This window comes from Podarcis melisellensis, assembly GCF_964234715.1.
Source record: "Podarcis melisellensis genome assembly, chromosome: 9".
NCBI lineage: Eukaryota > Metazoa > Chordata > Lepidosauria > Squamata > Lacertidae > Podarcis > Podarcis melisellensis.
Genome location: NC_138541.1, coordinates 39,485,677 through 39,512,096, shown reverse-complemented (window position 1 = coordinate 39,512,096; position 26,420 = coordinate 39,485,677). Strand labels below are relative to the sequence as shown.

The window sequence follows — 26,420 nt, the reverse complement described above, 5'->3', positions numbered from 1 at the left end:
GTGTTCCCAATTAACCTTACATGGCAAACATGCCATTTCCTAGCCTCTCTCTCAGCTAAAGATTAGATTTCAGACATTGTTTTTCCCAGTAGCATCACCCCACAATGAATGAAATAAAATATGACTGAAAAGAACAAGGGTCTTACTTTATGTTTAAGGCCATAATTCACTTCCAATTCCATGAGCAACACACTCTTGCGGACATTTAAAGTCTTCTGGAGTTCATCAAAAGTGGAATGAATTTCATCTACGATGCTGGTCTTTTGGTTGGTCAGCTGATGTATAATTTCAGATAGGAAATGAAGTGCTGTATCTATCTCTGGAAGCCTGTTGGAAGTTAAATCACAAGTGCTGTTTGAAATAGAATTACCATAGTTTTTCCTTGTGACATCATGCAACAAGATTTTTATTATTGGTGATTACAATGGGATAAAGATACAAATCAGATTTCAAGTGTTTCTTAGAAGAATTCTGTTACAGAGACTTTATAGCACAAGGAAAAGGATGGGGAAAGAGGCAAGAGAAAGCAAGCTCAGGCACCCCTTTTGAAATTCTTTATATAACATAGTTACAATGGTACCTCAGGTAACATACGCTTCAGGTTACAGACTCCACTAACCCAGAAATAGTGCTTCAGGTTAAGAACAGAAATCGTGCTTCTGCAGCACGGAGGCAGCAGGAGGCCCCATTAGCTAAAGTGGTGCTTCAGGTTAAGAACAGTTTCAGGTTAAGAACGGATCTCCGGAACGAATTAAGTACTTAACCCGAGGTACCACTGTATATAGTTCTCTCTACAGTGGTACCTCGGTTTTTGAACGTAATCCGTTCTGGAAGACAGTTCGACTTCCAAAACATTTGAAAACCGAAGGCGGTCTGCAAATTTAATTGAGAAAATTGAGAAACACTCAGTGGAAGCCATTTGATTTCTGAGGCGCATTCGGAAATGGATGCATTTACTTCTCGGTTTTCGGCAGTCGAAAACCAAAATGTTCAACTTTTGAGACGTTCAAAAACCGAGGTACCACTGTATTCTGCCTTGGAAAGCAGAGGCCCCCGGGAAGAACCCCTCCCTTGGAGATCTCGGAGCAGAGAGAGCAGGTGACAATGTCTGGGGTGTGAGGTCGGGGCTACTCCTACCACACTGTGTGTTAAAGCATGCACATTGCAGAAAAGGTTCCATACCTTTTGTTGACAGCATCTAGCTGTGCTTGAAGCGAAGCCTTGTGTTGTTCTACTACATCTTTGAGAGGTACCGTGGGGTGCTCTGCATGCTCGCCTTCTGTACATTCCCGGCACATGGCTGTCTCACAAGACTGGCAGTAAAATTCCATCAGCTGATTACAGAGAGGGAGAGTGTGACTATCAGCAGAATACCAGTTTTTCCAAATAGAGACACACCATTTTGAATACTGAACCTGTCTACTCAGATACAAGCCCTATTGAATTCCCAGGTAAGCAGGGCAAGGATTAAGGCCTTAGCCCCACAGACTTCCATGGGCTTGCTTTTGAACAAATGCGCATTGGATTGTTCTGCTAATGCCCTGTGCTGGGAAAAAGTTCTGCTACAAATCCTGCAAGCAAAAAAAGTCAACAGAATGGGATTTATGTGATAAATAGCCATGTGAGCTGATGACTGGAGTTCAAACCTACTGCACCATCAAACAAAACATTTGCTTGTGATTAAAATGTTATAAAGCAGTGATTATGTTTAATGCCATGGATTTATAGCTGTGGTTTGTATGAACCATTATGTTGAATTTTCCCTACTTTTAAGAATCACAAATAAATACATACACAATTTAGGGTACTTTAAATTCCAAAAGGTACACTCACGGCTGTCATGTTCTTTCTCATGGCTGTCATTTTCTCACTATTTGGTTTCAGATAAAACTGTCATGCCTTGTGCTTTAGCCGTATTAAGTTACTTCACAAATGCCTAAGGCATTAGTGATGCACTCTGAATTACAAAACAGAATGGCATCAGGTTTGCATATAATGAGGGCCATATTTTTGGCAGCCAAAAGCTTAACAGAGAGTGATCATTGCTGCTTAGGGCTGGCATTTAAAAGTTTACCAGAGGGAGAGAGCATCAGTTATTTTTCAAACTAAGCAAGAGAACATTAAAAGGAATTATATAAAAAGGACTCGGTGAGGCCAAGAAGCTCTTGCAGATCCACAGTAATAGAAGCTTTTCATCTAACAAAGGATAAAACATTTTCACTTTCTTATTTCTAGTCTGCAACCTACAAAAGAAAAAGGACTGAAGAAGTTTCCACAATCTGTTTAAGGTTGTTTTGAATGGCACTACTCTTACTTAGTGGAGTCTGATACTTCAGAAAGATAAAGATATTTTGCACGTGCTCCCAAGATGGTTTGGATACTTCTTCAAGAAAGAAAGAAAGAAAGAAAGAAAGAAAGAAAGAAAGAAAGAAAGAAAGAAAGAAGGCAAGCTCCATGCAATGAAGAACTGTCTCATTGAAGGAAAGTCTGGAACTTATTGCCTAAAACTAAGATGTCATGGTCACAACAAGAATATATAGTTTGTAAGGAGTGGACCTTACTGATCATAAATCTCCTGATTTGCAGATGAAAACCAGGTACATATGCTACCAACCTACCTACAAAAAAGGTGTACTTTTGTCTTGTAATACTGCATCTGTTTTTTTAAGTCATATTAATTTATTTAATCAGTTCATAAATTTCATACACCATTTAATTGTAAAAAGCGGTTTACAGAAAGATTAAAAAAATAAAATGAAGAAAAATCACAATCCTGCTTTGAGTGATACATTAACAGAAGGAGGATTTTAGGTACAAAGGAGAACAGTGATCATAATTAGAGGAGGGGAAGAGGAGAGAGCAGGGGAACATGGTGCTCTCCAGATTTCTGGCCTACAGTTCCCATCTTCCTTGACTGTAGGCCATGTTGGCTGAGGCCGATGGAAGCTGGAGGCCAATGACATCAGGAGGGCCATAAGTGTATAGCACCGTGTGTTACATCCAGGAGTCATGCTGCCAAACACTTGATTGCATTTCAATTTTACAAAAAGCTTCCTAATCAAGTGCAGCAATGCTTGCAATGCCACTCACATTATATTGGCACACTTTGAATGCAAGATAGTGCTTAGTGATGCAACAACAAAGATGCCAACCCACCAGTTCAAGTGGAATAATGACATAATTCTGCCCATATGCTCCATTTATTCCCTAGGACCCTTTTTAGCATATGTGCCCTATGCAGTTTTTTCATCTTTCAGTGCCACTGATTACCATAACCGGAAAACAATTGTGCCAGGTGGTGTAAAGCTGAATCTAATAATATTTCTCTTGAATGGTTTTTGTCCACATGCAGGCTATGACCTGCTATCAGAAAGGAATACTCCCAAACCTTGTACCTAGGCCAGATTAGCTAAGAACTTTCTGGGAAAGGGATTGTTTCCCTTCTGTTCAAGGGCAGACCTGGGGAATATTTTACAATATGAGCCCAAAATTGGCACCCCCAAATGGATCTTCTCGGTTATGGAGCTTATCAATTTTTCATGTCCTGTACTGGTGAACAGCCCACACCACCCTAAATCTGTTTTGTTTGCTCTGCTACTCTGGAAATATTTGCTCTGCAGAAACCTCCTGCAGTTCATTTTCTCCCTAATTTACCTGTTATGATCTGGATTGCCTAGGTCAGCCTTCCACAGCAAAGTGCTTTCCAGATGCTTCTTAGGGTCCCACCTCCACCCACCCTGATGACTGGCAATGCTGGCTGATGGGGAGTTGCAGTTCAACAACATCTGAAGTGTACCAGGTTGGTAAAGATTGAAAATACACTGATGATAGGAAGGGACTCACAACAGTGGTGGTAACGGAGAAGGAAATGGAGTTTCAACTCAATGAATACTTGATTTCATTTATGGGTGAAAAGAAGAGCAAAAGTAGCAATACACCTTCTGAATTATAGACAGCTGCTTTCACTTAAAACTAAAATGGATGTACAAAATACAGCTTAAATGAATTATAGAACATTAACATCTCATCTTGATAGCCAGAAAGCACATTTACTAACCACCATGATCAATATCATGACATGTCAATGCAGTGCCCTACAAAACAAAAAGATAACCAAAACTATCAATATTGGGCTGACTGAGAGTTAATTTGATGTCACACACAAATTCATCCCAATTCACTCTCTCTAGTACAGTATCCAATGAAAGCATTCAATCGATTGAATAAAATTTATCAAGCAAACGATTTATGTTGACATTGCAGAAATTAATAAATCATTTGCAAGTCCAATAGTCCCCAACTTTCATTTCAGGGGGAGCCATTGAAAACTGCCATTTCCCTGCCAAATAAATTGATGAAGCCATATTTATAGGCGCCTAATCCACTTACATTTCCTTCATGATTGGGGCAGGAGAGTGGCTTCCCTGCAGCAACAGCTGTGACAGTCTCCAAGATGGAAGACTCCTCAATGCTATTGTCTGGAGTTCGCTGCAGGACATCCATCAGGTTGGTGATGAAGAAGTTGTTCTGAAGAGCAGAAACCCCTTTCTCTGGCAAGATGGACGTTTGGCGGCACACTGGGCAAGAAAGCGTTAAGCTGTGGGCTGGAATGTAATTCTGTAGGCACCTAATGAGGATGGTAAAAAGATAAGCCAGTATCAAAAGCAAAAAGTAAACTGTGTTGTTTGCGATTTCCTAGTAGGAGAATAAAAGAGTAATCATGAACACAGCTTTACTTTTTCACATTTTGCAACTCATATCAAGAGGGAAGAACACTCTGACAGCCTTCCCAACATGTTGCCCTCCAGAAGTTACTGGATCCCAACTCCCATCAGCCCCAGCCAGATTGGCCAATGGATGGGAGTTGTAGTACAGCAACATCTGGACAGCCACAGATGGGGGGGTGAGTGCTAGAGGGTTCTACCTAAATAAAAAGGCAATGATGTAGTGAAATGACTGGAGACAGTCTAAACCAGAGAAAAGGCGGGAAGGCATTAGTGCAAGAAGAGACTGCTGCACTATCAAAACAGCAACTTTTTCCAGAGAGCAGATTTTGGTATGACAGAAGCTTTGTTTCTTGCGGTGTATCCACTCAATCTTATTAGGACACTGTCATCTGTGGCTTATATATATACACCACCTAAATCTGCACAATCTGAGAACAGAGATAAGTGTGCAGAAAACAAACAATGCATTTTAAACACTCCTTTAAAAAACATGAATGATTATGACTCCTGTAGACAGCCTTAGCTTCTGCTCACAGGAATTACTTCCTGACCCTACAGTCTTGCGCTGTGAAGTGTGCTCTTCTCCACAACCATTATAGGTTACGAGAGCATCTTTTCATCTCCTTGTTCTCACTCTCTGCTCCAAAGCTTAGGGGGGAAACACTGCAAAGTATCACTTGCCATTTTCATCTTACATTAATAAAAGCAACAACAGCATTATGGCTATTCAAATTGTTTTCCAGGCTCCACGTCACAGAGGTTGATGAACCATTCTGGAGGGTTATTCTTACAGTCACCTTAGCTTTTGTGAGGGAAAAGCCCAGCCTTTACTGACTTCTAAGTGCTGCAGCCCATGGTAAGGCAATTATGTGCATCTGTCACCACAGGCTGTTTTAAGCCCAGGTTTGGCTTTGGGCCCATCACTCTGAGCATTTGCACTAGCGTGCCAAAAGATGAATCCAGACAAAAATCAGCCGATGACGGCAAATGCATATGACTACCTTTCAGGCTGAAGCAGATTCTAATGTAATATACCAAGAAAACCTGAGCTCTTTCTAAAATGTATAGAAAGATAAGGGTCATTAGCAGCGCTGCATTCGAAACATTTAAAAAGAACAAAGCAAATGCTTATGGAACATGGTAGACTAAGCAGTTTAACAAAATGAAAACAGACAAACCATGAAAAGCCAAAAGCAGAAATGGTGGAAATGTCGTTTCCACTTTCAGACAGTGCTGCAGCATTTTTTAAAATGATAAGGCTTCTCTGCTTCTTTTCCTGGAAAGGAAATGCAACGTAGGGAAAAATGCCACCGGTTCAAGTCCTGCATATCTTCTAGCTGAAACCTGGTGCCCTCCATATGTTGTTGGATTACATTTTCCATCAACCCCAGACAGCAAGACCATGCCAGCTGGGACTGATAGGAGTTGTAGGCCAACTCCTGAATCATCTAATCTCTGGCACTTTATGTTCAGATATTGCATCCTTCAGTTCTGAACCTTTTTCACTTGGAACCAAGCTCTACTCATGCTGAAGAAATCTACTTTTAAGCTAAATGGGCTAAGTTTCATTGCCTAAATTCAGATCAAATATCCCAGTAAGAAATTATTGCTACCACCCTTTTATGTATAATTGTATTGCTGACATGGAAGGCCATATCTTAAAAATAAAAACAGGCTGAACATTCACAATAAAGACAGAATTGTTTACCAAAAGAGCACAGATTACTTTTGCAGTACAGTAGTATCTGAATCCTGTCTTTCTTCTTATAAATCAAAATGAGCCCAGGGGCATTTTACCTTCTTACTCATTAAGTTTTATATTTCAGGAGAACTTGTTGACTGGATTGAGGGGTTCATTGAATTAACAGTGTAACCCTAGACATCTGGGAACAGATCACTGTGGCAATCCAGACAGACAAGCCAGCTGTAATGCACTTTTGGCTGGGGGAAACAGAAATCATCCTCTTACCTCTCACAGAAAGTGTGCAGACAGGGGAGTACTTTGGGATTCTTGTAACGGTCCAGGCATATGCTGCAGATCAGAAATTGTTTGTCAATCTGACGCACCACAGGACTTGGGATGTTGGCGCCTTCACTGGCCATCCTAGACCACTGACATGTGGGTCCTGTTCTCTTTTGCCCTGCACGCTGCTGAAAGGTTCAAGCAAACAACAGCATTTTAGAAGCCGTGGGGAATTGACTTCCTGTTAACAATGGGTCCCAGTGGGTTTCATCCCGATTCAAGATTTATAAGAAGGCAGTGCGTAGTGCTTGGAAATGCTACACTAGAAATACTTGCTTTAAAAGCATCTGGGCAAATTGCCAAGGCAAAAAACTACTACAATGCATTAGCTTCTAAAATTCATTCTTTATATTTATATCCTGTTCCCACTATCTTCCCATCCAAGAACTGACGAGGCTAAAACCTGGCCATACTTTTGTGATATCGAGTATAAGAAAAAGGGTGCCCTAACCAACTGAACAAGCTTTCAGATCGGATGGGTGTACATTTCTAATGCTATAGAATGAGCATAGCTCACTGGTGGAGCACATGAGTTGCATAGAGTAGGTTGGATTTCTGCCATCACCACTTGAAAAAATCTGGTAACATGTGGTGCAAAATACACCTCTCTGTTTTTGACCTTCCCATATTTCTAAGACACTCTCACCAATATAATATTGCATACATCATCACCTACAGCTGTACACCAGTGGTTGGCCATGCTGTTAGACCTCATAGCCTGCAGTTAATAGGAAGAACATAGGTAGTCAGACCATCTATATCAGTGCAGTCTAAATCTGAAGTAAGAAACTATTTTCATGCTGAAAATCACATTTCTGCCGCTGTAGAATGTATTTGAGGGCCACATTCCATTAGCAGGAAGGTAAGACTCAGTCACACAGAGTTGAAACACAGATCTCTTTCTCACATAGCTTTTGCCCATGGAAACAAAGGCATATATTTGACTAAGTAACTCCACTCATATGCTATCTTTCATTTCTCCCATAAACCCTTCTTTTAGACAAAGCTAGTTAAAAAATAAAGGCAAAAGCTTTCCAACAGCCTTTACTGCACAAAAGCAAACAGGACTCAGTAAGAAGAAAGCAGAAGAAAGAACCAGCAGAAGAAAGCAACATCATCTTTGCACATATGAACTGTAAGTTGTTCGTTGGATTTATAGAAAGCCTCAAACTTCAAAATGCAATTGCATCTCAAAAATTGCATGCCTGCAATTGCAAAGCATCAACTGCAAACCACATAAATATTTCATTTCCATTCCACAGCAAGTGCAATTAAGCAAAATAGGCATAATACATTCAGAACCTAACAAGACACATAATGCTTTTCAACAAAGACAACATAAATTCCCTATACCAGCTAGTGGTTAGCATGTTGAACTAGGAATGGAGAGAGAGATGGGTTCAAACCTCTACTCAGCCATCAAGCTGACCGGGTGGCTAACCTCTTGATGTTGTTGGACTCTCAAGTCCCATCAGACCCAGCCAGCATGGCCAATAATCAGGGATGATGGGAGTTGTAGTTCAAGAGCAGATGGAGGGTCACAGGTTAGCAAGGGGAAACCACAAATGCCACTCTGAGCTATTGGAAGAGCAAGATAGAAATGAAATAAATACTTTTTTGCCTGTGCAGAGAAGCCAACACCTTTTACTATTTCCTTCTACCTACGGTAAGTCACATTCAGGTTTTGTTTTAGCTGCAGTTGAAAAACTTGAGTAGGGAAATGAATGGATGCACATGCACCAGCCACACCCCCAAAATCCCCATTGACTCAGCTTTTGACCTTTCCACAATCAGCTTCACCATACAGCGTAGGTTTTCATGCACATCCAACTGAATTACTTAGGAGCCTCCCTCCAGGGAACCCTGAGAACACAGAGCTACCGATTAGAAGGATGCTTTTAAGCACACGCACCCAAACATGCCCAGAATCCTCTTTCAGACTTGAATGGATTTGACTGGGTGGAGACGTTCAAACTGTTCAAGCCTAGTGACTAGGGTGTTTGTTAATGTCTTGTTCTTATTACACAAAGAGGATATTATATTAGGCCTCCTACTATACTGCTGTTGGGGTCTGCGAATGTTCTGATACCCAAGGTCCCAGTCCAGATAAGATTTATACATACTTAGTCATGTATGTAAAAGAAGAAGGAAGGTAAAAGACAAAAGAGTTACAAGTGTTGCTTTGTTCTCTGGGCAAGGAACTCTAAAATGTTCCCACATCCCCACTTAAATTTCTATTGGATAGCCCCCTCCTAAGCATGTTTAACAAATAATAATAATAAGTTCAACCTGGTTAATGGTGTTTATTCCCAAGTAAATAGGTGTAAGAATACAGAAAGTGAGTTGTTAATAGCTACACAATGGCTGCATCCTCCAAACAGGGTGTGTGAGAGAAGCCATGAGCTCAAACACTCCTTCCTGCCCTGACACATGTGGCTTAATAGGCAACTTCCAGGTCTAATCAAACCATAGTTGTGCATCTTATCAACACTACAAAAATATGGTTTGAGCAAGCTCTGGTTTGGAGGATCACCTGAATGCAGTGAGTGAGACCATGGAATGCACAAACTAGAACCCATGTCTCCTTGTCCCAAGAAGTCTTTCTACTGTCTATAACAGATTGGTTCTGTTTGCTGAAACTCATCTTAATGAACTTCATATGATAAAGCAGGTAAGTTTTATGTTCAGAACACAATTTATTTTTCCAGATATTACACAGATTCACCTGAAAAGCACATACTGTATATAATGTAGTATGTTGCAGAGGTGGAATAGATTTGGTTTGAAAGGGCTCTGTAACAAGGAAGGTTTATAAACTGTGCTAAAAATTTAGTGCAAAGCTATAAAAAGACAAGCTGTTATCTTTAAGTTGGGAAGCAAGTTCTTTTCATCCATTTTTAAGACAGGCAGAAGGGGTGACACGTGCACTCTCTGGATGAACAAACCTACAAAAATTCTCACCACTGACTAAATAAATGCCTCCAGAGAAAACCAAAAAACCAAATCCAGAGTTCAAGCTTTAAATACCTAGCAGCCTTTGATGAGAGATCAATGCTTGCATCAAGCAGCCTCTCAGAAAAATGACATCATCATCATTCCTTCTTGCAGGTTTCTAATTATAAAAGATGTACAAAGCAGTGCCCAATTTCTAATCAAAATTGTCTTTAAGAAACACTGCATATGTGTGTGCACATACTGCAAGAACACTAATATTAAGTGTATATCAAGAGAGAAAGGAGGGAAGAAAGAAATCAGTAGTGTGTGTGCAGCCACACCCATCTGAAACAAAACTCCTAATAAAATAAACCATTTTGAGCTTTAAAAATAAATATTTTACAGAGTTTTAATAAACATACTTATCTCAGAATTATGGCTTTACACAATGAAAGTATAAAGAAGATTGAGGGCAGCCTGTTCAAGAGGTATAGGATTTTCAAATAAAGGCAGTGCTCCACCCAACCAGAGCTGTGATTAGACTCTGAAAGATCAGACTGAATCGCCTACGACTTATCAATGGTGAGCACAACCCAGAGGGTCTAAGCCATGCATTATGAATGAATAGGTTTCCCGTAGCAACGTTTGCAATGGAACTCGCAAGCTCCAGAACTGCAGGCAAGGGTGGGACTCCTGCTATATAAATGCTGCTGAAAAGACAGGATAAGCGATAGGTAGAATTACTCAAGCACAGCACGGCAAACCCAAACCAGAGAGACAAGGCTATAAAAACAGTCTGTTTCCTCTCAGAATCAATTATATATTCAAATGATTATTATTATTAATCATCATCATCATCATGAAGTAAGACTATCTTGTACATATGCACACGCCCCTCCACATTTTTGCTTTCTCACATTGTTTTTAAAATCATCTTGCTCACATATGGTTTAAATAACTTTTCTAGCCTTAAAGCATGCATCATCATCATCATCATTATGTAAAGCAAGGAGCTGCAATGGGGGATGGGAGCAAAAAGGCATAACGTTACTAGCCACCAGGCACAATACTGAACAAACAAATGCTCGAGACGTACCCATCTTCACGAAAAGGAGCTTAAACCAATGCACTGCCAAGTGAAAAAAGGGAAAAGCCTTTCCAGGATGGAGTTGTGTCCTGCAGACGTCCAAACGAGCCAACCATAATTACAGTGATGTATCACATCTGAAAGCCTCACGTGTGAAACTCTTAGAGAATTCCTGTTAGCCGTTACTAGAGACGCAGCGTTATTTTCTTGCTTAAGCTAACAATGCTCCACCACTCCATGGAGAATCCTGGAAGTAATAAAAGGAGGCCCAGCCAAGCAGTCATTAATTTCCCTCCCCCCACTCTCCGGGTCACTGACAAAGTGGGAGACCCCCCCCCACACCCCCCAGAAAGGATTCCAGCCAATCAATCTTTATTTAGTACATCTTTCTCACTCAACCCGTAGCTGAAAGACTGCAGCAAACCGTGCAAGGGATTGTGGGATAGGGATGCAGCATAGAGCAGCAATGAGATTCGCCGGGTGGATTTTTTTCTTCTTCCTCTTTTCTAGCCAGCAATCAGCTGTTTCAGGGCTCAGATGCTGGATATAGTCCATATGGAATGCTATTACAGGATTAGCAGGCAGGGAAAGCTACATTCTGGTTCAGCAGCAAAAACCACACGTAAGTATTTTTCTCTCAACACTGAAGTATAGATCGAGTACTGATGCTCTGATTCAACACACATTTATTTGGAAGGAAGTGTGGTTGGTTTTTAATGGGATGTAATCAATGAAAATGAGAGAGGGAGAAATCTCTAATCGGCCTCTCCCTGCTGCTTATATTTTTATGTCATGACCCCCATGTTTAATGTGATAATCCTTTTGTATCTTCTTAATGTGTAATGTGCAGAATGAGATGAGGTCACCAATCTGCCCCAAAGTGTACTAAGTTTTTAAGTACCAGAACCATCCCCTGAAATCACCTAATATTTCTCAACTCAGAGGCAGCAAATAAGACTTGAGTCTATTCAACTTCATCATAAAGTTGTTGTTGCTATTATTATTATTATTATTATTATTATTATTATTATATGCACAGGTTGCCTCGTCTCAGCATCCCAAATTTAAGTTCAAGAATGCAGTGGGATTTTCATTTCCTCCCCTGCTTTTGTGCATCTCAGATTTGCTTCCCCAGTTTCTAGCCTGTGGGTCTAATGAGGCGTGGCACAGGTCCGAATTTGTCCCATGAGGCAGTTTTCCTGAAACCTGTGGCACTAGGTGGTTAGGAGATGGCTACAAAGTTGGGAGATTAAAATGAGTTCCCAATTGTTCTCTTGCAAGCTGCACACACTGACAGCAAGTTCCAATGGGACCTCCCTAATGCATGGGTAGGCAAACTAAGGTCCGGGGGCTGGATCCAGCCCAATCACCTTCTAAATCCAGCCCATGGACAGTCCGGGAATCAGTGTGTTTTTCACATGAGTAGAATGTGTCCTTGGTTCAAGCTTGGTTTCTTGGAGGCCTTTTGAAACCAGTCACTATATTTGCCTTTCAAGTGTAAGCATTTTGTTACTAAATAATTAAAATTTGGTCCTTAAATACATAGAATCTCAATCTCTCTCTCTCTCTCTCTCTCTCTCTCTCACACACACACACACACACACACACACACAATATTAATCTTGGCTGGGCCACACATTCTTTCATTTATTTAGCAGGCACAATTACAATTATTCACACTATATTAGTGACTATGTTCTATCTCCAAAGAAAAAAGAAATGAAACCACACACCCCACAACCACCAATACATATACAGTGGTACCTCAGGCTACATACGCTTCAGGTTACATACGCTTCAGGTTACATACTCTGCTAACCCAGAAATAGTACCTCAGGTTAAGAACTTTGCTTCAGGATGAGAACAGAAATCATGCTCTGGCGGCGCGGCAGCAGCAGGAGGCCCCATTAGCTAAAGTGGTGCTTCAGGTTAAGAACAGTTTCAGGTTAAATACGGACCTCCGGAACGAATTAAGTACTTAACCCAAGGTACCACTGTACACTGATTGTTTAGGCATGCTTTTATCAAGCTTAGGGATTTGCCTTCCTGCAGGAGGACTCTGCTGGAATACTGAACGTGCTTTGCATCCCACACAACTAGAAGGGATTCCCGAAGCATATGGCTAGTGAGAGCTAATCCCATTTAGGGTTACACCATCAACTTGGGTGATGAGCTGGGTGCACAGATCAGGAAAGAAAGTTGCTATGTAAGGATTGAAGAGACCATTCACAATAACGGTTTCTATTCCTAAAGCTGGGGGAGAGGAAGAGGGATATTCAAAAATCTCCCTCCTGCCCTATTCCTTCCAGCAATATTCAGCAATCTTCCTAGCTCTGTGAATTATTTGTGGACATACCAAACAGTGAAGCATCCCGCGAGGCAGAAAATCATTGCATAAAGTTTGAAACACCAGATTTTGGCATGGTAGCAAGACTCGCGTGGCCTTCTGAAAATGCTTGTTTTATAAAGCATTTTGAGTTGCCTAATGACATATGCTATGACCCAAAATACCCAGGATGCTAGGTAATGCAGTCTCTTGATAGTACTGATAGTTCAAAGAACAGTTCCTTGAGTAGCATACTACCAAGTAGAAAATAAGGGTTGAGAAAACTCTTCTTTTTCTTTGGCAGTCACTCGTAGCTGAGCAAGATTGTCTTCCATAAACATGGTTTTAACAATGAGTCCGTAAGTGACTGTGGAGGCCAATTCTGGATCCACATGTCCTTCCGCAGTGGGGACATTGGTTTCCAGGCGGGAGTTGATCACGGTGTGGATTTGACAAGCCTGCCTTCCTCTTAGCATGTTTCTCCCTTGCGCTCTGAGTTCAAGTGTCTTCAAAGCCCATGACACCTTTGGTAAAGGCTGTTCTCCAACTGGAGCACTCACAGGCAATCTTAATTTGGACCCATGTCAAAGACCAAATAATATTAAGTACATGTTACATTAGTGCTCTGGAACTTTCAAAAACAGCAAGGCACAATGAACTAGTTAAGGCAACCCAGATTCCAACGTTACGGCAAAAGGCCAACAGCAGTCATTAAAAATAGGACTCTTCCACTCCACTCCACATGAATGAGAGCCAACCCACCTCCCAGATGAAAACTGATACCATTAGCAAACAAGCAGCCCGAAGCTACACTACATGTCACATTTCTAAGGGTAGGCACACACTTTCTGTTTTTATTTACTGGGTCTGTAAACTACTTCAGAGGCTAGGTCAGCAAGCAAGGTAATAGCAACAACTGTTTAGTTTCTCAGTAAAGCAAAATCTAACTAGTTCTCTCTATACATATCTTATGTATGGATATAAAATAACTAGAATAGGTAGTTATGCCAATTATAGAGGCTCCAATTCAGAGTCCAAAGTGAGATGATGAAGAAGAAATAAACCAGGAGGTAATTATATCTGCATCTTAAAAAGCAGAGACATCACCTTGCCAACAAAGGTCCGTATAGTTAAAGCCATGGTTTTCCCAGTACTGATGTATGAAAGTGAGAGCTAGACCATAAAGAAGGCTGATTGCCGAAGAATTGATTCTTTTGAATAATGGTGCTGGAGGAGACTCTTGAGAGTCCCATGGACTGCAAGAAGATCAAACCTCTCCATTCTTAAGGAAATCAGCCCTGAGTGCTCACTGGAAGGACAGATCCTGAAGCTGAGGCTCCAATACTTTGGCCACCTCATGAGAAGAGAAGACTCCCTGGAAAAGACCCTGATGTTGGGAAAGATGGAGGGCACAAGGAGAAGGGGATGACAGAGGACGAGATGGTTGGACAGTGTTCTCAAAGCTACAAACATGAGTCTGATTCGACTGCGGGAGGCAGTCGAAGACAGGAGTGCTTGGCGTGCTCTGGTCCATGGGGTCACGAAGAGTCGGACACGACTAAACGACTAAACGACTAAACAACAACAAATTATATATATATTATGCTCTGTCATTGTGATACATGATAGTATAACACTGACAAACAATGGCATTCATTCGTGGAACAGGAGACTATTTTAATAGCAGAAAGGACGCACAGGATAATTTGTCTACATCTGGTATATTGCTCACAAACCATCACCACTATGAAGCTGACAGGCAGGATGATGCAGCAGGAAATTCAAAGTGAATCCCATGCTGCAGGTTGGAATTAAAAGGTGACTCCTGAAAAGGCAGATGATTACTTGACATTCAAGTAGCTTCCAACTCTACAACTCTCCAATTTGTTTTCCTGTCATGGAAAACCAGGGCAGACTATGAGCCTTTTGTCATCTGATGCCTCCCATGACATTAGAGTGTCAAAGAAAGCATCATGCCTGCTTGTTTATAAACTCACCCAAGTAATAAAACCAGCAGCTGAGACAGGAAGTTCTAGATACATCCTGCATATTTTGCATGTCCTGAGATTAGCCCTCGTCTTAATTTAGCTATGCTTAAAGACACTGCAATAGATACACAAAAATACAGTGCTCACTCACCCAGTGTAACAATTCCTAACACAATGCCAAGTACTATTCAGAAGGCTTTGGCACTTTTATTCGCTTTAGATGGCTTAGCATTAGAGTCTGAGGATTCCAGGCTCAAATTAAGACATTTGCTTTTTATTTGCCTTCACATCCACTGGGTTATTCATCATAACTACCTAGGACTCTGAATCTAACAAGTTTGGTTTACTTATACTACGTTAAGTTCCTGAAAGACAAAATAGGCTTAATCTCTGTATTTATGCCACCATATTGCTTGATTTTTCATAAAGTTTGTTGTTGCAAAAATGTAAACCTGGCCAATAATTTTGTGAATGCTGTATTGTTCTTGTCTCAGTTATTATGCCAGCTCTTCCAATCACATTTGAAAGCATTTCACTAGTAAGTGAAATGGAGATGAATTGGGCTAAAAAGGAGATAATGTGGGGAAATCTCAGTTTTAATAGTGCAACACTAACCTAGTACAGTGGTACCTCAAGTTAAGAACTTAATTCGTTCCAGAGGTCCGTTCTTAACCTGAAACAGTTCTTAACCTGAGGCGTGCTTTCGCTAATGGGGCCTCCTGCAGCTGCTGTGCCGCTGGCATGCAATTTCTGTTCTTATCCTGGGGCAAAGTTCTTAACCTGGAGCAACCACTTTCTGGTTAGTGGAGTTTGTAACCCAAAGCGTCTGTAACCTGAGGGACCACTGTACTGAAAAGGACTAGTAAGTTTAACACAACTTGCAGCAATTGGGAATAGTGTGACTCACTTCTGAGCAGGCATGCAAAGTATAGCATAGTCAGGCCCAGTTCACACACATTACTTGGTGTGCAGACAGCTGCAATGTCACTATTCCCAATCACACAAGGTGGCTGAACAGGATTACAATTTTTGTCTCTACCAAAGCAAAGTAATCTCTACTCCCCACTTGCCTTTCCCAGCCAAGCAACAAGAGGAATATACCAACATGGATGCAGTGCCATAGCTACCCGGGGGATGGGGACTAGTGGGGTTCTTTGCCTCAGTGAATCCTCCAGAGGGGTGCCATTGAGGCTCCCAGCCAGTATGTGTGTATGCAAATGTGTGTGCCAAACTGGGTGAAATAAAGCCTAGTTTTGCCCCAGATGGACAGCACTGCTTGAAGGCATGCTAATCTCATGGCCATTGCATTTTGCCTTGCCATAAAACCCCCCGTTTTCCTTCAATCTTTGGAGCTGGGAAGGTTGTGGGGATCACCACACAACTGCCATTGCAGCTTCCACCTACTTCTGCACCTTCAATAATAATAATAATAATAATAATTTATTATTTATACCCCGCCAATCTGGCTGGGCCCCCCCACTTCAAAGTTGGAGGGGAGAGCTGCAGATTTACCGAAACCTGACCATTAGACTTGACCATGGTCCATGACCAGCGTGGCACCCCCCCCCGGCAGGTGGCGCTCACATCCCCGGCGGGCAGTTTTATGCAATCAGTGGTCGGATTTTGGATTTCTGCGATCGGTGGGTGTCGCTGGCACACCCAGCAGGCAGTGCTTGTATCCCCAGCTGGCAGCACTGACACGGTTTTATGTGATCGTTGTACACTCCCTAAAAAAAAAGGTCAACAACTTTTGGGGCATCCTCCCTAAAAAAAAGCTCAAAAATTGCAATGTGGGGGGGAGGACACACAAAAAAATTCACACTGGGTACCACCTGACCTTGCTACATGGCTGGGAGAAGCAGCCATGATACAGCAGCTGACATGCAGCTGAAAACAGTATCTGGACTAGGCCTGACTACCTATTAAATGTGCATAAACAGACCTTCCTGAAACCATCCAACCCCACCCCATGTTTCATTATCTTCTAGTAACTTGGGCTTTCAGTGTGTGCACTGAAAGTAAGAAACCAAAAGTGATTTCCAAAGTTGTGTAAACAGGAGAAGCAGACTGTGATAAAATAGAACAGGGCAGACTGTGATAAGCATATCCACCTCCTAGTTTGGGTCCCAAGGATGGGTAATTATTTGGCATGATAAAAGGAAGCATTCCTGTGATAAGTGATTGCATAGCAATGCACCACAGTAGTTTCACACATTTTTTATAGCAAGCAATAATGACACTGGTCATAACAATCGCTTAGCCTTTATATCTGGCCGGATAAGACAGCTCCACCCCCCACTCAAATGAGCCTAGTTTTCTAAAGGCCTAGTCTTTGTAAGTTGCTTATAAGGTTACATTTTGGCTAAACAAAAAAATTGCACAGTTGTTGTTTTTTTAAAAAACCCTCACAGGTCCCTAGAACATTACAAATTATATTAACTGTTAACTGTGAATATCAGAAACTTGGGGTTTCTCACTCACTGACTTCACCTGATTCAAGTATTGTCAACGTTCAATGAATGCCAACAGTTTCCAGTTGCCACCTGCAATAATATTACTGCTTGTACAATAAGGTTAACGCAAGCAATTAATTTACAGATTTCATTAAGGCTATGTAATGTGCTCACAGATATTTTTTTTTAAAAAAAACCTCTGATCCAAACACATGAGAACACCAAAACCTTCTTTCCCCCACCTCTTTCTGTATGCCTATAATCCTATTATGTGCTTATCATTTGAGATCCAAACACCTAGCCTAAGTAACAAGGTGTTATTGAATAACTGTACAAAGACAAAAGCAGATCAAACACCTTTAAATGAAGTCACTACTTCCACACTCCGCAGACATGGAATCATTTCCTAACATTTAAAATGCAATAAACTTTAAAAAAAAAAATCTTGCACTTCCAGTTTGCTGACTTACCTTATCTGTTGAACATCTTCTTTCCACCAAAAGAAATAGAAGGGGGGTTACCACGCTTGGGTTTGGTTTAAAGACACGCACAACAGGAAACAACAAATGATGAACAAACTTAGAAAAAGTTGTTTAAAAGCAATTATGTTTTTTTCTCCTGGAAAATTTGACTACATTCCTCTTTTAATAAAGACACTTTTCCACATTTCACAAGCAAGAAGCCTGGCATTGAGCCAGGATTTTTTAAAATAAAAAAAATCAGGAAGTATTTGTTTTCTTTCTCATGGCTCTTCCAGCTTACAGAGCATCCCACAATCTCTTCCGACAGCCAGACAACTCCTGACATACAGAACTGGGCAAAAGTCCTTTTTCCTTTTTGTAGCTGTCAAGCTGGTATTCTGTACTCTCAAGATGCAATGACTGAAATTCTAAAATAGATGTTCTGCAGGCAGCAAGCTATCAAAATGCCAGCTGTTGACCTCACACACGGCCAACACCCTCTCCTCCCAAAACAAACTTGGGGGGAGGGGCACTGTGCTCCTTCCCCCCTCCCTCCCTCTCCCTCCCTCCCTCCCTCTCCCTCCCTCCCTCATCTTTCACACTCGTGCATCAACACAGCAGAATTGCTGTTAAGAACACACTTCTGTTGAGATTTCTAACACTTCAACTGAAGCTTCGTAATGAAAATTAATACAAGGAATTGTAGTAAAACTTAACCAGTAAAAAAAACCCCACCCAGTAAGAACTTCCTTCCAAATACCATTGCTCCACTATTCCATGGTGGGCTATACGGAATGTAACGACATTATCTCAAAATTCTACAGATTAAAAGGCTGCCACCATTTTCGATGTGCACCAGTGATGTAGTGAAAATGGAAAAGGAGAAAAAGCAAACAATATGGTTAAAACTTATTTTCTGAAGAGTTCTTCTAGGGGTAGAATTTATTGCGTTAAACAGCCAGATCGTTCACACACCAGTTATTCGTGAACTATCAGGAACACAAAGACACATTCTATCCGGTTGTCAGTAGAAGTTTAAGAACATGTCCGTTTCAAACCTGCATTTCTTTAAAAAGAAAACGACATTGTTTCAAAAAGACGACTGCATGTTTAGCTGACTGCCAGGGAAATATATCTTAGAATTTCAGCAGTGCACCTTGAAAGCAGCATTAGATCTCACCAGTGGCAATGAATATATTCCTACAACCAGACCCAATACAGATCCACAGCCTGTCTCCAGTTTTGTATCAGTATGCAAGTCTCTATGCCTGGCAAACCACGCTTGGGGAGGGGCGGGAGGGAATTGAAAGAACAAATGAAATTCATGCCGAGAGGGATCAAGTGCATGGCCTACACACCATGTTTCAAACTGGTCAAAATGCCAGGATGACAGAAGCTTACTCAGAAAGCTAAATCCCGCACACCCTCCAGCCCGGCTCCAGCTGACCTGATTCATAGTCTGATGTAATCACAGAGGAGAGAGTGAAGCTTGCAAACACCACATCCCCCTAGCTGCAGATCATACAATTCACTGCAATGACACCAGCTGACCCAGGTGGGGCGTTAGGACTGTCACAGGCAGCCCTGTCACAATATTATTCCTTCCAGCTGGCCTGGCACATGCAGACCCAACATAATTGTGCAGAATTTTGACACAGTTCAGTCAGTTTCTACGTGGAGATTTGCATGCAGATGTGCAGAAAGCGACCAAATAAGACGCACACAGACACTGAAAGTGAAGCATGCCCACTTTCAAGCCAGACAGGGGCTTCGTGCAGATCTTTGTGCTGCCATCTGCTAGTCCAAACCGCAGATCACGGACTGGCAGAATAAACACAGGTGGCCCGGCTCAAATCAGCAACTGTAGCTCAAAGCCCATCAGATTAGTTTGCATTCCAACCCCTCCCGATTTAACTCTACAGCACCAAATTAGCGCATTATCTGTCATCTGAGTGCAGTAGTGAAACTGGAAGCAAACAATGGCTTTGCAATCTCACTTTATTCCTTGCACACACCCTCAGCGCAGTTCTGAGTGAGCCCAGGATTAGCTTTTCCTAACTTTATATACTCAAACCACGAGCCATAAGAGTTATCCTTGTTATTTGCCATGCTTTCTTATTTTTCATCTGAAGAGCCCAATTCACACATGCACATAAATAGCACCCCATCACACCATTACTCTTACAGCACCATCCACTAGACATTTACTCAAAAGTAAGCCATTTAGTTCTGTGAGTCTTCCACCTAAGAACCTGGGTACAGAATTGCAGCTTCATTGTCTGAACACAGGAAGTGCTTTCATTGAAAAGTACTGTCTTCAAGATATTATGAGGCAATATGGAAGCCCTCCAAGATGATGTCTGATTTATGAGAGTCTTATCACACATCATCAGTTGATAGTCAACGAAGACTGGGTAGGCACGTTCTTAACTATGTGCCCAGACATAATCAAGTTTTTAAAAATTATTTGTAAGCTATACTCTTTTATGCCTTGAACACTATTCTAAATATAGCTCACACAACTGCAGATTATTCTAGTGAAAGAAAATCTCTCTTGCCAATCCTAAATATCACCAAGGAGCAGAGAAAAGGACAGGAGAAGATATAAAGAGGGTAAGGATAAAGGCATTCCTCCCTGGGCTGCCAACTCATCCTTGACAGGGTTGCGATAATTTAGAAGCCGGGTTATAGGTCGTTCACATTTATAAGACTGTCCAGAGTTCTGTTTGGATACCTGGAAGATGTCAAACTACAGATGTTGGGTTAGATCAGAGGATCACTCTTAGTACCTCCTATTCTAAGGAATGAAGTGTGTGTGTGTGTGTGTGTGTGTGTGTGTGTGGTTATATGAGCCACTAGCAGTTTCTGATTACAGTATGTACACAAAAGCTTGCTGAAAGCAGCCATGACTTCAATAAAAGGATATAAAGGAAATGGGCTTGCTTTTCTGACCTCCATCTGGGCATGATGCAACAGCTTCGGTTGCTAATGTGGGAAGGATTTTCATCCCAACTCATCATCATCATCATTTTATTAGTATGCCGCCTTTCCATAGTTAAAACCACACATGTCTCCACAGGCCAAAAGGATTGTAATCAAGTTAAAAGTGAAAGCAGCATTAAGGGGCAAATACACTTGCCTGACTTACTCCTGACAGACACCGCAGAGAACATCTTTAAGAAAAGTACTTTCCACCCAGCACACCCTCACACTGACACTGGGAACCCAGAAAAGTAGACAACACTTTGGTGACAGTGCTGCAGAGGTGACACAGAATTGAGGGAATGGAAAAGTTGACATTTTCCTTCAAAGCTTCAGGACTAGGTGCCCTTCAGATACTTTGGACCCCAACACCCGTCAGCCTCTGCCCCTGTGGCCAAAAGTCAGCAAAGATGGGAACTGTTGTCCAAAACATCTAGAAGGCATCACATTGCCTATCCCTGCTTCAGGACCTTCTATCAGATTAGCAGAGAGAGAGAGGTGTGCTTTAGGCAAATTTCCCAGGTGATATGTAGACCCATTTTTGCATTTCCCACATGTACTAAATTGTGATGGTAAAAGTAAAGGGACCCGTGACCATTAGGTCCAGTTGTGGCCGACTCTGGGGTTGCGGCACTCATCTCGCTTTATTGGCCAAGGGAGCCAGCTTCCGGGTCATGTGGCCAGCATGACTAAGCCGCTTCTGGCAAACCAGAGTGGCGCACAGAAACGCCGTTTACCTTCCCACCGGAGTGGTACCTATTTATCTACTTGCACTTTGATGTGCTTTCGAACTGCTAGGTTGGCAGGAGCAGGGACTGAGCAACGGGAGCTCACCCCGTCGCGGGGATTCGAACAGCCGACCTTCTGATCGGCAAGTCCTAGGCTGTGTGGTTTAACCCACAGTGCCACCCGCGTCCCACTAAATTATGATAGCCACTTTCTATTAACAATGTTGACATTCCAGGCTAAAAGATACTAAAAAAAGATGTTCATTTATTTAAGAACAGAAAAGTGTACAGGTTTATTTGCTGGTGTGCTAACAAATAGGATTGCTGCCAATGAATTTTGAAATGATCCTTATCAGATTCTCTTTCCCTAGGTCTGTCTCCATTCTTGTCAGTATAAATGTTTAAATACATGTTGTAGTAGCTGCCGCAGTTACAGATGGCAGAGACAGAGAACGCTCCGGTTCAACTGGCAAAGACGGCAGGACTAGATTAGGGTCAGAAACATGTGGCTCTACAGCTGTTGTTGGACCCCAGCTCCCATCAGCCTACGGTGGTCAAGCATAATGAGAATTGAGTCCAGCAACATCTGGAGGGCTGCAGAATGCCCATTCTTGCTCCAGAGGGAAAGCAACCTGGGAAATATATGTAACTTATGGTAATATGTTTTTTGGAGGAAAAATATTGTAACATGTATTAAATATTCCAACAGCTACTCCAAAATATTCCAACAAATATTGGACTAATATTACCATATGCAAGTAAGTTACACCCAGAGGCTTCTTTTGGGAGATATCTCAAAACATAAGCAAAAGTTATTATACTGGTACCTCGGGTTAAGTACTTAATTTGTTCTGGAGGTCTGTTCTTAACCTGAAACTGTTCTTAACCTGAAGCACCACTTTAGCTAATGGGGCCTCCCGCTGCTGCCGCAACACTGGAGCACAATTTCTGTTCTCATCCTGAAGCAAAGTTCTTAACCGGAGGTACTATTTCTGGGTTAGCGGAGTCTGTAACATGAAGCATCTGTAACCTGAAGTTTATGTAATCCGAGGTACCACTGTAGTGTGTTTTCAAAAGGACTTTCTCTTTCTAAGCAACATCTGACATATTAAAGGTAAAGGTAAAGGTACCCCTGCCCGTACGGGCCAGTCTTGCCAGACTCTGGGGTTGTGCGCCCATCTCACTCAAGAGGCCAGGGGCCAGCGCTGTCCGAAGACACTTCCGTGTCACGTGGCCAGGGTGACATCGCTGCTCTGGTGAGCCAGAGCTGCACACGGAAACGCCGTTTACCTTCCCGCTAGAAAGCGGTCCCTATTTATCTACTTGCACCCGAGGGTGCTTTCGAACTGCTAGGTTGGCAGGCGCTGGGACCGAGCAGCGGGAGCGCACCCCGCCACGGGGATTCGAACCGCCGACCTTTCGATCGGCAAGCCCTAGGCGCTGAGGCTTTAACCCACAGCGCCACCCGCGTCCCCCAATCTGACATATTAGATACTACATAAAATATTATGAAATTGAAATGCAAGGATGCTTAAAAAGATTTCTCTGGAGAGCTCTTCCATTTCTTTTCCTAGCAAGACTACTGTTATTCTAACACCTTCGGTGGCTGATGGAAATTCAACAGGTGATGTTTCACTCATCACTTGGAAAGCTGCAGCTATTAAATGTTAGCCTGTAAAGCAGCTGTTAAAAGCGCAGGGAACTGCCAGAACAAGAAGAGTCTGCTTTCTTGGTGGCTTCACCTGATATTTTGCATGTCTGATCGCTTTATGATGTTTGGGTAGTTCTTTTAACCAAAGCAAACTCCCTCAGGAAATTTACTCCTTATTAGAAGAGACTGTTGGGAGGAATTTTGCAATTAAATGAAAGGCAAGGCAAGATATCAGTTGTTGAAGTTATAAAAGTTAATTACATCCCTTGCAGCCTAGGAGACGTAGTTTACCTGCTATCTCTTTATCTTCTCTATTTAGAAAACGGGGTCTTTATGATTCAGGAATTGAGTGACACTGTGCTAAAATCAGCTCCCACAACTGATACTGGTGGTAATACAGTATAGTGAAGTTTACCATTCCAGCATTGGGTTTTGAGGATCCTCTTTAGAAGTACTTCATGCCTACACAATAACTTATTTAAAGTTTTTGATTAATTTTACCATTTTATCTAGAGGCTAAAATTTGTTCCATAACTTGTCCATGGAGGCTGGGGTGTTTAATTCGTTCTTCCATTCTGTGAGCCTGAAAATGCTTCAGCTGATTAGGCAGACCAGTTATTCAGACACCGCAGAGCACAACCTATTTATTCCTAGAAATACATCTTGGAGAACCAACAGCACTTTTCTGAAGCATGGTGTTCTACCCTACAGCATGCCTCTTTCTAAAAAACATTGTTTTCAAAGAAGGGTGTTCAATATCCCCCCCTCCCGCCTCACATCTTGTCTACTTTCGGATGAATTTCTGCAGCTTAATATATGTTTTAATAAGAAGCACTTAGTGGAGAATCAAGTCATAGTCATGCTTCTTAAAAAAAAGTCTTAAAAGATCTTCTTCAACAAGTTTGTCTGGTTAACCTTATCCCGCAAGTTGTTCCATCTGTTTCTATTCCTCTCCAGGATGATCTCACTCTCATTTGAGGTATGAATAGAGGAGTCCTCAGAAGCATGTCGTTGAATACAAAGTAGCTGCTGTTCATTCAAAAGATTCAACCTCCCTTCCCAAATACACACGCACACACAATACTTTTTTGAATCATAAACACAAGAACTGTACTAAATAAGGATTTTCTGTAATCCTAGGATATATATATATATTTTCCCCTAAAAGGTGGGACAGTTAGGAGCTTACTTACAGGCGTTCCATTATGTCCTTCCAGGCACTGAAATGCAGCTTCTTTCGAAGAGAGGAGCCTGCTCCCTGCAGCATTCAGACAATTGGTCCCATTATAACCACCAGGAGGCTGAGTTAAAGGGTGGCCTTGCAAAAACATAAACAGCTTGTCAGCACAACCAAAGAGGCGGGGACCCGTGCTATCAGGGGACAGTGCCAGCCAATGATGAGCCTCTTCGGTATCTGTTTGGTTAAGATATTGTGTTTCATTCTTAAAGAGGAGAGTGGGGCAGTGAGAAAAGCTGACAAGGAAAAACTAACTGTGCTGGGAGTGCTCACAGCTGAACAGGGCAGCGGGGGGAGGAGGAATGCTTAGACCAGGGGAAAATATGTATCAATAAGGCACTCCAGGAAAAAGCACATGTTTGCTGCGTGTGCTGAAAGCTCACAAGCCACCACATATTGTTTAGTTTGGTCCTGCTTTTATGTTAAATAAACACACGCACACACACACACACACAGAGCAAAATTTTGGATAAATTTATCTTGCACTAAAAGCAGCATGATATAGGACCACCAAGACGATCTTGGGTTCATTTCTCTACAAAAGTCATAACCTTTCAGCTTGTCATTATTTCTCAGCCTGTTGTTGTTTAGTCGTGTCGGACTCTTTGTGACTCCATGGACCAGAGCACGCCAGGCACACCAGCTTAGCCTAACTCAAAGGGCTGTTGTGGGAATAAAAAGGGGGTGAAAATGGACCCTTAATCTCAGGGTTGTGGGTTTGAGCTCCACTTTGGGTGACTGATTTCTGCACTGCAGGGGGTTAGACTAGATGTGGCCCCTTCCGACTCTACTGTTCTGTGATTCTATAAAAAGGTAAAGGTAAAGGACCCCTGGACAGTTAAGTCCAGTCAAAGGCAACTATGAGGTGGCAGCACTCATCTCGCTTTCAGGCCGAGGGAGCTGGTGTTTGTACACAGACAGCTTTCCGAGTCATGTGGCCAGCATGACTAAACCACTTCTGGCACAACAGAACACTGTGAAGGAAACCAGAGCGCACAGAAACGTTGTTTACCTTCCCACCACAGCGGTACCTACTCATCTACTCGCACTGGTGTGCTTTTGAACTGCTAAGTTGGCAGGAGCTGAGACAGAGCAATGGGAGCTCACTCCGTCGTAAGGATTCAAACCACCAACCTTCTGATAGGCAAGCCCAAGAGGTTCAGTGGTTTAGACCACAGTGCCACCCGCGTCTGTGATTCTATACCAGGCTGAGGTCCTTGTGAAAAGGGGTGAAAATAAGTGTCTTAAATACATGGTGAGTGCGGAGGGCAACAAGGAGAGAACTAGCCTTGAAATCTGTATAGGGGCCTTCTACACAGCTGCTTTCAGTGAAGTGAATAAGAATGAACTGTGATCCAGGGGGCTGAAGGTTCAGATTTCATGTCATATCACAAATTCACAAGGTGGCCTTAAGCTATATGGAAGTCATATTCCTGACCTGCCTCTCAGGACTGTTGTAGTATGCATGTGAAGCAATTTGAACACTGAAGTGATGCATATTATTTTAATGGACATGATCCTAATAATATTTTCCTGGTCAGAATGCCTTAAGGAAGCAAGTATGCCATCTTGAATTCTGGCAAGGATCCCTATACCACAAGGCAAGCGGAAACTTCAGCAGCTACTGTTTTCCTTGGCATGTGGTTCCTGTATTTTTGCAGAACATTTTAAATAATGCCAATTCTATACCATTTACAAAGGACACAGCATACATTTGATCATAAAAGCCACAACAATCCATAGAGTTGTCCATGCATGTAACTTCAAGGGCCATTAAGAGCCAATATTTTGCTGTAGATACTGTTTACCATGAAGAGAGTCAT

At 42.1% G+C, this 26,420-nt stretch overlaps 1 protein-coding gene across 6 annotated transcripts in view; it reads right to left on the bottom strand.

Moving 5' to 3' along the window:
• The window catches only part of TRIM2 (tripartite motif containing 2), a 56,793-nt gene that overhangs the window by 20,957 nt on the left and 9,416 nt on the right, over positions 1–26,420 (bottom strand). For 2 of the 6 annotated variants that reach the window (XM_081926030.1, XM_081926033.1), the window contains exons 2-5: positions 6,697–6,878; positions 4,390–4,627; positions 1,183–1,334; positions 147–327 (exon numbers count right to left, since the gene is read on the bottom strand). In XM_081926030.1, the coding sequence (XP_081782156.1) occupies positions 147–327; positions 1,183–1,334; positions 4,390–4,627; positions 6,697–6,830 (705 nt within the window). In that variant the 5' untranslated portion in view covers positions 6,831–6,878. Of the gene's footprint in view, positions 1–146; positions 328–1,182; positions 1,335–4,389; positions 4,628–6,696; positions 6,879–7,396; positions 7,417–10,780; positions 11,085–18,008; positions 18,454–24,553; positions 24,710–26,420 lie in introns of those variants that run through there. The other 4 variants (XM_081926029.1, XM_081926032.1, XM_081926031.1 and 1 more) reach the window with 4 other exon arrangements.